Source organism: Choloepus didactylus, chromosome 15, assembly GCF_015220235.1.
Source record: "Choloepus didactylus isolate mChoDid1 chromosome 15, mChoDid1.pri, whole genome shotgun sequence".
Classification (NCBI taxonomy): Eukaryota; Metazoa; Chordata; class Mammalia; order Pilosa; family Megalonychidae; genus Choloepus; species Choloepus didactylus.
Window position 1 is genome coordinate 1,381,108 of NC_051321.1, and position 17,208 is coordinate 1,398,315.

At 56.0% G+C, this 17,208-nt stretch overlaps 1 protein-coding gene across 1 annotated transcript; it reads left to right on the forward strand.

Moving 5' to 3' along the window:
- The first annotated feature begins 1,930 nt into the window (after positions 1-1,930).
- Positions 1,931-14,974, forward strand: BNIP3 (BCL2 interacting protein 3). Its single transcript, XM_037804768.1, has 6 exons — positions 1,931-2,152; positions 10,134-10,284; positions 10,819-10,903; positions 12,237-12,343; positions 12,420-12,569; positions 14,201-14,974. The coding sequence occupies exons 1-6, from the start codon at positions 2,107-2,109 to the stop codon at positions 14,244-14,246; spliced, it is 585 nt and encodes a 194-aa protein (XP_037660696.1). The 5' UTR covers positions 1,931-2,106; the 3' UTR covers positions 14,247-14,974.
- Positions 14,975-17,208: the final 2,234 nt, after the last annotated feature.

Genomic DNA, 17,208 nt, shown 5'->3' on the forward strand with positions numbered 1-17,208 from the left:
CCTGGTCTCCCCCACCAGCCCCTCCTGGGTCACTCGGCGCCTCCCGGGCTGAGCTCCGCTGCAGCTGGGCCTCTGCTGGCGCCGCGGTCCCATCTGGCTCTCATGGTCCAGTTTTCTTTCTCGCAGCCGCAGCAGACGGCGCGTTACAACCCACCCCCGGAGCGCCTTCTGGGGTTCAGGCCTCCCTCGTCCGCCCCGCACTCGGCCCACACTCCTGCTCCTTCCAGGAGCACCGTCCCAGGCTGGCTCCCTCGGGTCCCCGCGCCGCCGCCCCTTCCCACAGCGTGCCAGGAGCCCACCTCACCTCCAGGGAGACCCAGCCCGGCAGGGCCGAAAGCGCCTCCGGGAGCAAGTCCAGAACCCTCCCGGCCCCGCCGCCGCCCAGAGCGCTCGGCCCATTCCCGGGGTCGCTGCAGTGAGGGGAAGTCCGAAAATTTCCTAAACAAACAACTGCCCCTTGGAGGTGCCGATGGGAAAGGGTGGCCCGAGCGAGGGGACAGGAGCCCACCGGGAGCGCACCAGGGGCGCCCAGGGGGCGGGGGGCGGCGGGGAGGCGCAGCCTGGGGCGGAAGGGGGGCCCTGGGTCTCGGGCTCGGACAGGGGGAGCCCCCCGGCGCCCCGCGCTCCTCGGGGAGGAGCCCCCAGGCGGCTTTCCTGGGGAGAGCGGCGCGGCGCGGCCTTCCGGGAGGCCACAGTTTGCATCTCCGAGCCCACCACGGGTCTCCTGCAGCCAGAGCCCCCCGGGTGTCCTGTTGCCGAGTGAGATCGAGAGCCGGGAGCCCAGGGGCGCAGCCCGCCCCCAGCCGCCGGCCCTGCTCCCGCCCCCCGGGCCTGTCTTTGCGTGCGCGCCGAGTCCCAGGCAGTAAACAGACAAGGGTTCACCCCTGGAAGGGTGGCGGCCGGCCCGCGGCACCCCGGGCCTGCGTCTCACCTGGGAGTCGGGGGCTGGGGGTTCACCCGGGGCCGCGCGGTCACAGGCGACCCTGAGAGGGCCGCAAGCCACGGGCGCAGTTATTTCAGTAGCGAAGCAGCTGCTCGCCCTCCCCATACCTCAGTTTCCCCCGGCCTCGGGACCCCCAGATCCCAGCCTCCAGACCCTCAGACCCCCAGACCCCCGGCCTCCAGAGCCCCAGATCCCGGCCTCCAGACCCCCAGACCCTCGGCCTCCGGACCCCCAGATCCCGGCCTCCAGACCCCCAGACCCCCGGCCTCCGGACCCCCAGATCCTGGCCTCCGGAACCCTAGATCCCGGCCTCCAGACCCCCAGACCCCCAGATCCCGGCCTCCAGACCCGCAGGCCCTTGGCCTCCGGAACCCCAGATCCCGGCCTCCAGACTCCCAGATCCTAGCCTGCGGACCCCCAGACCCTCGGCCTCCGGACCCCCAGATCCCGGCCTCCGGAACCCTAGATCCCGGCCTCCAGACCCCCAGACCCCCAGACCCTCGGCCCCCAGACTCCCAGATCCCAGCCTGCGGACCCCCAGATCCCGGCCTCCAGACCCCCAGACCCTCGGCCTCCGGACCCCCAGATCCCGGCCTCCAGACCCCCAGACCCCCGGCCTCCGGACCCCCAGATCCCGGCCTCCGGAACCCTAGATCCCGGCCTCCAGACCCCCAGACCCCCAGACCCTCGGCCCCCAGACTCCCAGATCCCAGCCTGCGGACCCCCAGACCCCCAGACCCCCAGACCCTCGGCCTCCGGACCCCCAGATCCCAGCCTCCGGACCCCCAGAACCCTGTCCTTGGCAGCACGCGCAGCAGAGCCCCCAGCACCCGGGGAAGCCTGATCAAGGCCCCGCCCCCGCCTGGCCCCGCCCCCGGCCCCGCCCGCTCGGCCCCGCCCACGGCCCTGCCCCGCGCCCGCACCGCACGCGCCGCACGCGCCCCGCGTCCCCGCGCACGCGCACAGGCCCCGCCTGCGGCCAATCGGCGGCGCCGTCGCGGCCCACAAGTGGCGGTCGCGGCTCGCAGCGGTCAGTTGGCGGCGGGGCCGGGCGCTGTGTGTCTGCTCCGGGTTCTCTCCGCGCCCCCGCCCCCGCTCCCGCTCCGAGGCGCCCCGCGGCCTGGCGCGCAGACCCTGAGCGGCCACAGCCTCCCTCCGGAGCAATGGCGCAGAGCGGGGCCCCCGGGCTGCAGGAGGAGAACCTGCAGGGTAAGGCCGGGCGGGGGCCGGGGGGCCGGGGGAGGTCAGGGGTCCGGGGGCGGCAGCAGGGCTCGGGTGGGCCGAGGGGGCTCGAAGGGGCCGGGGGCGGTCGGGGGACCCCTGGGGGGCCAGGGGAGGCCGGGGGGCCGGGGGAGATCAGGGGTCCGGGGGCGGCAGCAGGGCTCGGGTGGGCCGAGGGGGCTCGAAGGGGCCGGGGGCGGTCGGGGGACCCCTGGGAGGCCGGGGGGCCGGGGCGGCAGTGGGGCCGGGGGAGATCAGGGGTCCGGGGGCGGCAGCAGGGCTCGGGTAGGCCGAGGGGGCTCGAAGGGGCCGGGGGCGGTCGGGGGACCCCTGGGAGGCCGGGGGGCCGGGGCGGCAGTGGGGCCGGGGGAGATCAGGGGTCCGGGGGCGGCAGCAGGGCTCGGGTGGGCCGAGGGGGCTCGAAGGGGCCGGGGGCGGTCGGGGGACCCCTGGGAGGCCGGGGGGCCGGGGCGGCAGTGGGGCCGGGGGAGATCAGGGGTCCGGGGGCGGCAGCAGGGCTCGGGTGGGCCGAGGGGGGCCGGGGACGCAGTAGGGCCGGGGGAGGCCGGAGGCGGGAGGCAGCGGGGGCTGGGGCGCCGGGACGCCTGGGAGCGTCGCCCTCGGCGGGGGGCGCGCCGGGACTGGAGCGGCAGTGCTTCCCCCCCGGAGGAGGTCCTGGGCGCGGCCTGCTGTTTGCAAGAATTAAGTTATCCGCAGTTTAAGGGTTAAATTATTTGTACCTCTCCTTTAAGGATTCCATTAGGGGAACCCTGTAAACAAATGTTTTTGTTTTGGGGGTCTCTGAGCAGGGTAGAGATGATTGAAAATCAAGGGGTGCAGTTTCTTCGTGAGGAAATGCTGTCATGCGGTAGTGGACATTGCTAACTTCACATTTTATTGTCGCAATTTAAAAAAAAATCGCATGGGCATAGTTGCTGCTCCTAGGGGGTTGGGGTGGGCTTTGATTGGCTGTGGATCCTTGAAAGACCAATCCGGCCCACCTGTTCAGGAGGATGTGCTTTAGAAAGAGGTGCGTTTTGCCAACCTGTCGTTCCCAGTTACAAACGGTGTAAAAGTCTGTTTTAAAAAGACACCTTCCTTGGTGGAACCACTGCACCCGTGGGCCCTCCACGCTGCAGCCGGTGCAGTGGGCAGCGTGGGGGAGTTGCCCCTCTGACCTGGAAGGCCTGGGTGGCCGGAGTATCTTACCTGGGCGGACAGAACCCCCTCCCCGGTGCTCCTACTGCTTGCTGCCTGCAGAGCCCTTGGGGTGGAAGGTGAGCTGTGGGTGTGGATCTTGCCATTGGACACTGGGTACCACCAAACAAGCCTAAATTCTCCTGTTTAGGCAACTTAAATTCCACAGGAGAGTAAAATTTCCAGGTTTTTCACTTTCTTGTAGTTCAGGTCGATATTGATTTCAGCAAGCAAAAGCTAACGCTGCTGCAGTTAGAATTTTATGGGCTTGAATTTTTAAGCCATTAACATTTGTATCTTAGCGGCCTTTTTTTTTCTTAAAAGAGGAAGGAAGGGGGGTTACTAGTGTAATAGGGTGCAGTGCTGCTTTTTTCAGGAAATGAATTTTAAAAAATGCTAAAGGCATGTAATCAGCTTTTTTTTTTTTCTTTTTAATGTTCATGTTCCATTTCTACTGGAGGATCATTGTGAAACAAAGTTTAAAAGTTGACTTAAGGGTTAAAAAAAGGTAAGCAAAAGGACGCTTGTGACCCAGAGGCTGCAGGACTCCCGGCTCTGGAGCCTGGCCCTGTGCTTGTCTGCTTGGAGCTCAGGGTCACCCTCCCACCCGCAGAAAACCAGCCCCCCACGGCCCAGGAGGGAGGGACTGGGACAGGCCCAGGTGGCTCTCCTTGCCACAGTAAAGCCGGTGCACCGTTGACCTTTTCCTTTTGGCCCTATTGACACGTTGCCCGGGGCCCGGAGGTGGGTGAGGATCCTGGCAGCTGCTGACTTTTGTCCCCTCTGAAGCAAGAGTTCAAGCAGAGTGAGCGTGTGAATAAGCTCAGGGGAGGGCCCATCAGCCCTGGAGAGTGAACCTGTAGTCATCGCTGAGACTCGGCTGTATTAGAAAACTGCTCATTGTGAAACTTAGTCCTCAAAACAAGGCTAAAGGCAAGGTTTAATTAGCCCTGTGTATATTGTATTTGTATATTTAGAAACTACGACTGTGTATTTTAAAATCTTGTCATTCGGGTCTTTTTAAATTTAACATGGACTGATTCCCTGTTTACAATAGAAGACAGGAGGTTTTTCTCTGACTTTTGTCATCGAGTAAGATCCAAGGGATGTTTTATAAGCCTTTGGCCTTAAAATCACCCTTTTCCTAATGATCAAACGCCTTTATTTCAGCATTGCTTATTTTACTTACTGGTTCAGATATTAAGTCTCAAATTTAGTGTCTTTGGAACAGCATTAGGGGTCCTCTGCAGGGGCCCAGTTCCCAGTTAGCTCCTCCTTCCTTGATTCATAAACAAACTGCTGAGTCATTGGCAACGCAAGGCTGCCAGTTCAGGAGCTGAAAGGTTTTTGTTTTTCTGTTTTGCTTCTTCTATAAAAAGATGGTCACATGCAGGGTGGAAAGGCATGCTGCGGGTTCTCCGGCGTCCCCTGGACGTGTGGCCGGCCATCGCTCCCTGCCGGCCCCGCTGGAGCCACCGCGCGCCCCGGGAGTCAGGCTTGTCCACTCTGCTCCCTGCGGATTTGATTATCTCCTGTTACTGCTGAGTGGAACCTGAGGACGCCTCGGTAGCCGGAGCCCACGGGGGTGCAGCAAACTGACCAAACATTTTCCCGGAGGAGACGGCAGGAAGCAGAATTGATTCTATTGCTTTTTTACCCCATGTCCATTCCGGTTAAAGCTGTTGACCGGTGGGATACTTGTATTTGCCTTTGCTTTTCTCCTTAGCTATTTTGCTGCTCAGATTGGCCTCCGTGATACGGGGCCCTGGTAGCACTGGGGTGGGGCGATGCGGGGCGTCCTCCCCACAAGGACCCATTCTCCTCAGGGCAGAGCTCCTGCACGCGCCACTTCAGTGGAGAGCTTGACGGTGTACCCTGGAGAGGGCCCCGGCTCTGCATCTGCTCAGACGGTGCTGGTGTCGTAGGCTCCCCCAAGGGTGTCACTGGGTGAAGAGAAAAATATTTGTATTTTTTTTGAAGGGACATGGTCGCATCACACAGTTTGAGAACGAGAAGAGATTTTAGATGTCTAGATTCTAGCCTGGCCTCTGCATTTTATGGGGTGGTCAAAATGAAGCCCAAAGGCTAAGTGAAAAATAGATTCAGGAAGAAATTGATGAGTAATTAAGGCAGGCGACAACACCGAAGGGGAAGTTGGCTCTGGTGAGTGCCAGTGGGATGCCGGAGCCTGAAGGAGCGAGAGGCCCGCGACGGCCGAGACCCCAGCCCCGGCCCACTCCTGCCGGAAGCTGCCCAGTTGACTTTGCTCATAATCGTGTCAGTTGAGTCTGTTTTGTTCCTCTCCCAACTCAGTGGAGAAGCTCTTAATGTGAAAACCTTGGTTCCCTGAAAGCCTCCCAGAGAGAAAGCGCCAGGGACCTGGGTGGCACCAGCTCCCCCCAGGCCTAGCGGCCCCTCCTGCTCCGGGGGTCCCGTCTGCTGCAGGGGCATCTTGGTGCAGACCCGTACGGTTTATCCCCGTCTGGTAAAGCCCTTGCAGCCCTGGCTGCCCATCTCACCATGAAGCTCTTTCAAAATGGCCTTGCCCGGTCCCCCCGGCATTCTGAACCAGGGCTTTGGCAGTGGCGCTGGCCGGGCGGTTGAAAGCACCGCAGGGGCTCTCCCAGCCCGGGCTGCCCCCTCCTGCCCCCACCGCGGTGGCCTCGAGGGCTGGGGCTCTGGGCACTGCATCAGCCTGTCTGGGCAGCGGGCGGAGAGAGCCTCTTGCCCGGGATTTGGCCCCGCAGCGGCCGTGGTGGAGGTGGGAACTGCGTTGGGTGTTAGGTGAAGCTCGAGGTCAGGTGAGATTTTTATATAAAGCAAATGAGGGAATAAATGGGAACTAAGAAATGGGTTGAGAGCCCAAAAGTGTTGGAATATAGATGTATGTTTTGTCGTGGAAACATATATCTGACACATTCCTCATCTTGCTCATAAGTGTACAGCTCAGTGCTGTCCCTAACAGTGGCGGTGTGTGCCACCGCCCCACCATCCATCCCAGAACCCCCCGTCATCCCGCCCGTTAGGCATCACCCCCACTGGTCTTGCTCTTCCTGTGACTCACCTGACCGTCCCCCGAGGCTGTGCGGGAGTCAGGTCTCCCTTGTTCCCAGTGGATTTAGCTTCGTGGCCTTGTTAACCGTGTAAATTAGAAGTAGGCAAGGGGGAGAAAAGAGAAAACAAGGAGAGGGACATGAAAGGAAACCTGGCAAGAGCCTGGGAAGAGCAACATCGTTATCCGTTTTTTCTGGGGCTGAATTATATACCAGTTACTTGAAATAAATTATGCAGAAGTTTTCTAGAGTTTTTAAGCAACCTTCAGTCCCAATTTTCTTTCTTTAAAAGACGAATGATCTTAATAATTGCAAGATATTAGCAGACTGAGAGCACGCATTTTTTTCATTTTCCAGGAAGCGTACTTTCTGTACACAGAGGTGGCGGGTTAATAATAAAACTCTGGTCCCTGGTAAATCATTCTTCGGAATAGAGCTCTTGGCTGGAGACGGCCCAGCTCGGGCCTTTCCTCTCTCTCCGCGATGCCCAGGGCTCCATGAGGCTGGGCTGCCCCTCAGGCTCTCCCAGGAGGCCTGGACGACCCTTCAGTCAGTTAAACTGAGCCAGGCCCCGAGTGTGAGTAACGCCGAGTGAGCCCGGCAGGGCTCCCGCCACTGGGAGTCTCCGAGCGGGGAGGAGGCTTTGTGAGGTGCCTTCGGCGGTGGGAAGGTGGTGAGGGCGCGTGGACGTCGGGGGGCTGCAGGAATGGCTCGGTGTGGGAACCGCAGCAGGTGGGCCCGGGCAGCTCCAGGCTTCAGAACAGACACCGACCTTCTGTGCGTTTGTGATGTGCCTGTGCAGGTGAAGAAGTCCTGCACGACATGGTGGTTTTGTTAGCGGGTAGCCAGGAGGCTGTTGACATACACTGCAAATCCATGTTGCGTTCCTGCACCTTTGACTTGCTTTTTTTCTGATTGATAACGGCAGATGCCACAGCACGGGGCTTGCTGAGGCCAGGCCAGGCCCCTGGGGAAAAGCCTAGTGTTGGGAACCTGTGCCCACCTGCCTTCGCCTTCCAGCTGACATACAGAGCAAGTAGTCGGCTCCTTTCCCCCTAATTGCATGGTGCAGTACTGTGCCATGTTGGTTTAAGGACAGAATAGCAGCTCAGGATAATTATTATTGTACTTAATAAAATTACAGTAACTACAGAGTTAGTTGATTGTGTTTTTCTAGTACATGAATTCTCGGTCTTTTGCATTCTGCATTCTCCCTCTCTCTTGCCGTCCATCGTCCATACACCACCAGAGTGATCTTTAATCAGATTTGCTGTAGATAAGTAGACCCTGTGACCCAAAATAGAGAAAGTTCTGAGCTCCAAAACAGGCGTATGCACATATGCGTGCTTGATTTATGACAAAGGAGGCGTCCTGGAGCAGAGGGGAAAAGAGTGTTTTCAGTAAATGATGCTGGGGAACTGTATATCCATACAGAGAAACTCAACTTCTGTCTGCAATGACCAGGCAGGTTTTAGAGCTAAAGGTGAAAGTTAAAACAGGATAGCTTTTTGAAAACACAGTAGCGTGTCTTCATGATCTCATTTTAGCAAAAGCCCTTAAATAAAAAGGAACTGATTGATGGGCTTGAACTGAATTAAAATCAGAAGACATTAAGAGTGTGAAAAGGCAGGCTACAGAGTTAGTTACTTGCCACACATTTAATTGTATCTAAAACATAGTGCACAAATCAGTGAGAGAAAGATGACATCTTAGTAGAAGAAATGGTAAGAGATGTGAACAGCCAGTCCACAGAAGACGGTGTCCACGTTGCCGGTAAACATGAGAAGGTGCTTGGCCTCATCGAAATTGGAGAAATGCTAATGTTGAACGTGCAGATGTCACTCTGTGACCCGGTGATCCCCCACCCCCAGCTCCCCAGGTTTGTGTCCATTGGAAACCTGGGCATGTCTGGTAGCCACACCCTGCCCCCGGTATTCCTGTCAAATCCCCAGAACCTATGAATGTGGCCTGATTTGGAGGAAGGGTCTTTGCAGACGTCCAGGATCTGAGATGAGAGGACCCTGAATTATCCAGGGGTCCTAAATGCTGCCACCATGTCCTTATAAGGGGGAGGCCTCAGCCACATGCCGAGAGCAGATGGGGATGTGAGGATGAGGCAGAGGTTAGGGCCACATGGCCACAAGTCCAGGGCCCCTGCAGGCCCCAGGGGCTGGAAGAAGTGAGGAAGGATCCCCCCTAGAGTCCCACTAGAACCCTCAGAGGGGGAGGACCCTGCCCACACCTCGATTTCAGACGTGTGGCCTCCAGACTGAGGGAATGCATATCTGTTGTTTAAAGCCACTCGTCCGTTTGCCTCCATAGGAAACAAATACACACGTGCACAATGCAAGGCCTTGCCAGAATGTGTAGAAACATGATCTGTAGCAGCCCCAAGCAACCTCGGTACCTAACAGTAGATTCAGTAATGCATGGTGCAGTCATACAGTAAAGTTCTGTGCTGTGGTAGACATGAAAAAAAACAGTTATGTGCAGCACCGTGGGGGAATCCCACTAGCTCGGTGGCCCTCTCATCCTGGAGTGAAGTGTACACCCCTTGGACCAGGCGGTTGGGGCCCGGCCCCTCGTGCCCTGTGAGTGCTGAACTCCGGCTTCTGAGCCTTTCACTCTTTGTAGGGCGTGTGTCCTCCCTCTGGGGTACTGCCTGTCCTTTCTCTCCTTGCAAGATTGTTTGCATCTTCCTGCTGTCCTTCACCCTCTGCCCTCCGTGGGCCCAGCCTGCCTCTGCGGGTCATTCTGGAGTCCAGCCTTTAGCACGATTTGTGCAACACAGTTCCCGCCCCAGAATCCGGCTGAATAGGAGTGCACTTATCATCAGATTAACTCGAGTGGGGCTGTGTAAAGCCTCTCTCCTTAAAATAATGGCTTTATTGGCTGGGGTTGGCTTTGGTGTGCTTTATTTTGAAAATTCCTAATCTATAAATCAATCTATGGAATCTTCTGGAATATGTCATAACAGGTATCAGTTTTTAATACAAGTAATAAAGAATTCTGGTCTTACTTGCTGGAAAGACTTGGCTAAGTGGAATGCTTGAGGGACAGACTGCTCTGGTGAGTCAAGTTACCTGATTTCAGGTTAATCAAAAATTACCTCTGTTTTATTCAAAAATATATTAAATAAAGATAGAACAGCATCATAAATGTGCATTTTCTAGGGCTTCAGGGTTGGTATGTGATGCTGGCCCATGAAGTAATACAAATTTCCATTGTAATTATATTTTTAAGATTAGATTTCTTTTCAAATGGGAAGAATCAAATAACTGGATCTTAGACTAATTCACAATAAAATAATTTTACTAAAAAAAAGGAAAGAAAAAAACTGTTTAAGGCCTTTTTTTAACCCTCAAGCTTTTGCTAACATCAGCCTTTCCTAAGGGGAGGTGCAGGAAGACCCTCGGGTTAACAGGATTCCGAGCAGCTCGGGAGATTGATGGAGCATCTGCCTGCTATCAAGGGCAAGAGATGTGCAGATAAATTCTCTCCCTGGAGGGCCTAGCCCGGCACCCGGGACGGGGAGGGCAGGGCGGAGGGTGGCAGGGCCAGCGGCGGCGCAGGGTGTGTTGCGGTGCGTGTGGAGAGCTGGTTCTTGGTGTGTCCTGCCGTGAGGACCTCTTGGGACTGCACGGTGAGCCGGCTGTGTTAGAACCAGACTCCAGTGTGGGCAGAAATCCCAGCTGCGCCTTTGGTTTTGTGCCGCACAGGGTCTTGGGTGGAGCTGCACTTCAGCAGTAACGGGAGTGGGAGCGGCGGCCCAGCCTCGGTGTCTGTTTACAACGGTGACCTGGAGAAGATCCTGCTGGATGCCCAGCACGAATCTGGCCGGAGCAGCTCTAAGAGCTCGCACTGCGACAGGTAGGCTCTCGGGGCTGCTCTCCGCATGCCCAGCGGCCACAGGCCGGGAGCAGGGCAGGTTTCTTCTCGGCCTGGGACTCCTGCAGGTCGCCGTGCACACTCCCCTCCATTCGGAGGAACTGGCCTGGGGATTGGTCTGGAGGGGCCGTGGGGAGCTGGGAAGCAAACGGCAGAGCCAGGCCCCGGTCCCGGCCCGGTCAGCCAGCTCTGTTAGTCGGCCATCGGGAACCCCGAGGCGGGAACCTCGTTCCTGCACCTCGGCTGTGGTTCAGGTTTCTGGTCACGGGAGTGATGTGAACGCGGGGCAGCTACCGGCTGTGACGTGGGCAGTGGGCGGGAAGGCTGGCTGCTGGCAGCTGCACCCGTGCCTGCCCTGCTTCTGGGGCTGAAAAGCCCAGGACTGTGCGGACAGGAGGGGCCAAACCCTGGCTGGAGCCTTCTGTCCTCACTGAGCAGGGCTTCCCTGCGTCTAGTGACAGAAGGACACTAACATGCTCCTCTGTCGCTCTGTTTTCCCTTCTCATCGTTGCCAAGCCCACCTCGCCCACAGACACCCCAAGATGTTAACAGAGCTTCTGAAACAGACACCCAGAGCATTGGGGAGAAGAACAGCTCTCAGGTAAGCTGGAGGAGGCTGCCAGTTGTAGAGGGGGGGGACCTGTTTGTGCAGTAAGTGTTTCCAATGTAATTGGAGAAAAGCCCGGCTTTGTGGGGGGAGGGTGTCTCAATTTTTTTTGACTGTATGGGTGGGGACATGCTGAAAAGATGGATGCCCACTGAGCCGACCAGAGAAGCAAGTGGGGCTCCTTTGCCCCCAGCTGTCATGTGGGGACACAAGGGGCAGGGAGGGTGTGCAACCTGGGGCACGGGGCATCTGGCGATGAGGCAGCAAGGGCATTGCATGTGTGTGAGCCCTCGGGGGCCGCCGTCGTTGCTGCTTGCCAGGAGTCATGCTCTGAGCGTTCCTAGCACCCAGTGCCCGGTGGCTCAGCACTGGCTACTTCGGCTGTTTCTCTAACCTTCGCTCGGCCTCTTACCTGCCGGACACAAGTGCTGTGAAGGCAGTACCTGTGGTTATAGCCTTCACTCCGGGTCTTCACGCCACACCTGTGCTCAGGTGCACCCAGCTAACACACCTCGTGCAACTGAGAGGCCCAGGGACTGTCGTCGTGTGACAGGAGCAGTCGAGCCCCCTGGGGGACAGCCGTTCTTGGTGCCCTCTCAGCCAGGCCCTCCAGGGAGTGGGAAGTCCTTGCCGCCGCAGGTGCTCCGCGGGGACGTCGGGGCCTCACTTAGCCACACCCAGTGCTGCACACCCCGACGGCTGGCTGGCTGTGCTGCTGCGTTCCAGAATGTTTCCAACATTATAAACTCTTTTCTGATTTTAATAGTAATTATGTGCTCGGGTACAGAGTTTTGAAGGTGCGAAGGAGTGGAAAGAAACACCTATTGAACTTGCACTTTCTAAAGTCCCCTTTATTTCATGTGTTAGCTGTTACTCTGTTACATAATTAATTGTTCAGGGCAGCTGGGTCATAGGTATTTATAAATTTCTTTTCCCTCTGACGTAACATGAAAGCATTTTCCCTTGTCAGTGTGTCCGCTGTACGCTATCCGTTTCCTGAGCTGCTTTCCTGGCTGGGGCCATCTGATTTGTCCCCAGGTTAACCAGTCCTGAGTCGGCGTCTTTGCATGGTGATCGTTCCCTTGGTTCAAGTTGCTTCCTTGGGGTAGCGCCAAGTAGTCCTTAGTCCCGCCAGCATCTGACACTGAGCATCTTGGAGGGGCTTCCCTGGGAGCCGTGTGGGGGAGCCCCCACCGAAGCCCCCAGCCCCGCTCGGAGCCCCTGCACCCCGGAGGGCAGCCTGTGGGTGACGGCCTGGGGTGGAGGCAGGTGCACTTTGGTGGGGATGCAGATCATCTGCTTCTAATGAATGTTCACTTTACCTTAGTCTGAGGAAGATTATATTGAGAGAAGGAAAGAAGTCGAAAGCATCTTGAGGAAAAACTCCGATTGGATATGGGATTGGTCGAGTCGGCCAGAAAACATCCCCCCCAAGTGAGTCTGCTCTCAGTCTTCGGGGCTCTCCCGTGGTGCGGGCCCCCTCGCTAAGCGGGCGTTGTTCCTGCCCTAGGGAGTTCCTGTTCAAGCACCCACGGCGCACGGCCACTCTCAGCATGCGGAACACGAGCGTGATGAAGAAGGGGGGCATCTTCTCAGCAGAGTTCTTGAAGGTTTTCCTTCCGTCCCTGCTGCTCTCTCACCTGCTGGCCATAGGGTTGGGGTAAGTGACTCCCGGCATGCCATGCCTTGGGGTGATCCTGGGCCTCAGGAATTTCTTCTGAAAGTTTCCTGAAGTACATGTCGTGACAGCTTGGTGCATTTTCACACCACTGTACCCCTGTAATCACCGTTCAGATAAGAAATAGGAGAAGAATCTTCATGCCCAGAAGCCCCCCACTCATGGCCCCCATTCCTACCCGGCCCCCCCACCAGGTGCCCCTCTATTCCTGAGACCACAGCTTCCTTCGCCTCTTCCTTCTGCTTTCTGTGTTGGGTTGTGGGTCGGGACTCTTGTGTTTGGCTTCTTTCGTCCATACTGCGTGTAGCTGAAGATTCTTCTCATTTCTGAATGGTGTCTGCTGTGGAAATGCCATAAACTGTCCCTGTCTCCTCTGGCTGGACATTCTTTATGGACTTCTGTAGGTCGGGATTGCTTTGGTTTACTCTGAGCAGTGATGGGTCATACGGGGTGGGCAGTGCTCTGGATTTTCTCGGTGAGTAGCTGCAGAAAGCACAGGGAGACGCCAGGCAGCTGAGGCAGGAGAGCCAGGGCCGGGCCCCTCCTGCGCTCGTCCCCAGCTCCCGTCTGGGTGGGTGGTCCCCTCCCTCGTCCTGGGGGTGTGGGCAGTAGCTTGTGGCCACAGCTTACTGGACGGCCTGCAGTGCCAGCGTGGGCTTCTGATTTCAGGGCACCACAGGGCTGCAGTGGTCACACCGGGTGCAGGGGTGAAAGCTCACCCTGGTCACCCTTCTCCCAGGACCCACCGATGTGGCAGACACGAGCCAGTTTAGTTTAGGTTGAAACCAAGGAAGACTGTGGGTCTCCACAGATCATGCCTGGCCCTCTTCCTTTGGTGGGGTCCCCAACCTCGCTGCTGAACCCCAGGGGCTCCACAAAGGAAACGTGTCCAGAGTGGCCCTTGCCCACCCAGCTTCCACGCCCCTCGTTCTGTCACTGGGGGCTTCCTGCACACACCTTCACTGGCTTTACGGGGCTGGTGGTTTCCAGGGTGGGCCCCTCTCCCCAGGACAGGGTCCCGTCCCTGCACTTTCCCCCGCTCTGGCCTGCGTTTCAGGAGGCATCTCTGAGCCACCTGCTCTCCTGTCTCCTCCCTCCTGGAAGCCTGATGGCACTGCTCCCTGCCCTAGACACGGCTGGCCTGTGTGTGTGACACACCTGGTGCATCCTCCCCCACCAGCCCCCCTGCCTTGTCACACGTACGCTGGTCCATGCAGGGACGCCCACGTTCGGCAGCTGGCCCTGGAAGGTGGGTGGTGGTGATGTCACAGGGATGCCAGCCTCCCTGCCAGTGACTTTTTCCAGTAAAGGGAACGCAGAAGGCACTTGATGGGGCAGTAGCGTTCCACATCGGTGAGGCTCCTCCTTTGTGCGGTGTTGAGAGCGCTGGACTGGATGTTTTTTAAGTTGGATTAACATAGATTCCCCAATTAAGTTAATACGGATGAAGGCGGAAACTCTTGATTGTGGTTACTCACCACAGAATTTCTAAAAATAGGCATAACTTAGCCAGTCCCCTTCCGTAAGCTGCAGCCAGTTACCGGCTGCCTCAGCTGTGCGCGGGGACCTGTCACACCAGAGACCACATTAACTGCTGATTACTTTCTCCCAAGGATCTATATCGGAAGGCGCCTGACCACCTCCACCAGCACTTTTTGATGAAGAGTTGGAGTGTGACTTCATTCACGTCCTGGGGATTTGTATCTGAGCTTGTGACCATCTAACTGAAGACAGACCTTCACCCTTGGGTGGCTGCACGATTGGCGTTTGTTTGTTCTGTAAATGCTGCGTTCCTAACTTAGTGAAGTGAAAGGATAGACACTAAACCCATGCTAACCTGCGATCAGACCTCTGGGATTGAGTAAGCAGGGCAGACAGATTATACCGACTGTGATATTTGTGAGTCAGTTTCTTTGGAATTGACAAATATTTAAGTATAAACAACTTTAATACCCTGGTCACGATATGTGTAGTACTTTAACAAAAATCATCTGTATACTTAATTCAGTTAAGACATTTATATTTCAAAAGAATTAATGTTGATATTACATTAAGGGGATACTCCAAAATAAATTTCATGGCCTTATATCCTTCACTATTGTAGAAACATTGTGCTCAATTTAAACGGGTGCGGGTTGTCTCCTAAAACTACACTTACGTGCTCGTAGTTCTCTAAGTCAGGAACGAGAGCCCAGGCGCAGGCAAACCCTGGAGCAGGGTGACCCCAGCCCCGGCAGTCCAGCAGCTGCCTCGGGCCATCCCTTTTCTGTCGGAGGCCCCTTCTCACTGTTTTCCTCTTCATCAGTGTAGACTGCTGGATTTGACTTCTGTGTGTGTGCTCTTAAAAGAATGGGAGTAGAAAAAATAAATCTTTGCTAAAAGTCAAACTTCCTCATAGCATCTTTGGTTACAGCGCCTGCCCCACGGTCAGGGCACATTGTCTGTTGGGCACGTCGTCTGTTGGCCTCGGCACTGTGCCCCACTGCCCTTGTTTACACATTTCCTCCAGTTGTGCTAAAGTGAATCCTTGTTTAGATTTAAGTGAACACTTTGGAAGCAGACATGGCGAGCTCTTGCGTTGGAGACCCCTGGAGGGCAGTGCCAGCTTGCTCCTGGGCGCGATTTGGGCTCAGGAGAAAGACAAGGCACTTGAAGTCGCATTGGATCACACTGCCAGCAACAGCTTGTCTCAAATCAGAACCTAAGGGTTCGTTCCTGGGCTTTTCTGTCTGAATGGTGTCAGGATGATGGGGAGGAAGGTGAGGTGTGATTGGAATTAACATCCATGGGTCGCCGAACCCCCATCACCATGTGCATTGTCACTCAGGTGATGGGCGGCACTTGACAGCCAGTGATGTTTTTCACTTGCTGACAGCATTAGTTGAGCTCCTGGGGAAACTAGCAGCGAGCATTAAGCTCTGTCATTGCTAAAGTGCTTTTTGTGGGGCCAAGATGAATCAAATTCCAGAGGCTTCTTTCATCAGACTGGAATATCAAAGTAGATGTTCTTTTTTTTTTTTTTTTTTTTTAAAGGTGCTTGTATATATACAGACCAGTATCACTCATGAATATTCATTTTAAAATTCAAATTAATTTATAAAAGAAGATAACCTACTCCGCATTAATAAAATGAGATACAATGACCCAAGAAGGATTTCTTTCGGGAATGTAAGGTTAGTTGACTATCAGGAATCTGCTCATATTACACACCACACCACATTAATACACTAAGAAATAATAGAACCAAAGTAACTTTGGAAAACGGTATCTAGGTTGGATACTGAACCTGATCACAAATACTGCACTCGCTTGCAAGTTTTTCCTACAGGCATGAGTTGGCAGTTCTGAAACTGCTCCATGTGTACCAAGATGGAGTGAATGAGACATTGCAGGTCACGAAGGCCCGAGGGCCCGTCAGGGAAAGGAGCCACGGGCTAGGCCAGGAGGGAGGCCGGTGCGACCTGAGGTGGCGGGCTGGAAAGGGGTGTAGAGTGACAGGTGTGTGTGCACACGCACATGCATCCCCTAGCTCGTTCAGCGGGAGTAGTGGGCACACCCAGTGTCCACACCGTGGCTTCTAGAACCATTCTCCAAGAAAAGAAACCAAAGGTCCTCAGAGAAACAATTCTATGGCAGGACAAGCTGGGACATACGTGGTGACAGGAAGTAGGAAATGCTCGAAAAATGAAGACACATTGGGAGGCCCCAGGAGCCGACCTGAAGGACCTCCCCATGGCCACAACGGGGACAAACTGAGGAAAAGGACAGGAGAGGATTACATCCCATAGGATAAAGCAGGGATCCAAGCCTCTGATAGCTGTCAAGTGACTGTCCTGCTTCACATGTTCCCAAGGCAATGGACTCGATGCGGTTCTGCTCTCAGTACCAAGCCCCGGCCCGACCCCGCAGGTTCAGGGCCGCCTCCACATGGCTGCCCTTCAGACCCCAGCCAAGGTCAGGGGCCCAGGCCACATGCACTGCTGACCAACTGGCCACACTCGGGGGTTCCCAGCTCTCGAGTTCAAGACTGCCTCGCAGGCCTTGCTGAAAGCAGTACTACTCTTACAGTTAGCTTTATGACAGTGAGAACATAAAAATAAGCCAAAACAAGAGCAGGCAGGGTGAGGCTGGGGAGGGTCTCGCAGGGAAGCTCCACCCTCCTGACCCCGCGAGGTCTTGATCGACCATGGCCTTCCTTACCGAGGCGTGACCGATGGAACCCGTCCCTGTAACTGAACGGGGGCGGCTGGACCGGTCATCTCATTAGCATAACTACTTGGGCCACCACGAATAACCGAAGACTCCGAGGGTGAGGTGGCCTCTGGGGAACCAAGGACAAAGACCAGCCAAGTTCTCAGTGTACTACACGAGTGTATGTAAATAACCAGCTGAAGAATGGGAAAAGGGGCAGTGCTTTCTTACAGAATTCCGATGAATACATAGGGAAGTAATGATAGGAAAAGATCAGTTAGGGGAACACCACAGTAATGACTGCTGATCCATCAATGGACAATGAACGCTAAAGTGAGTGACAAAATATGATTAAAAAAAAAAACAGGCTATTTTCACATTCTCAAAATATTTCCCCTAGATACTAATCACCAGAAGAAAAGGTACTAAC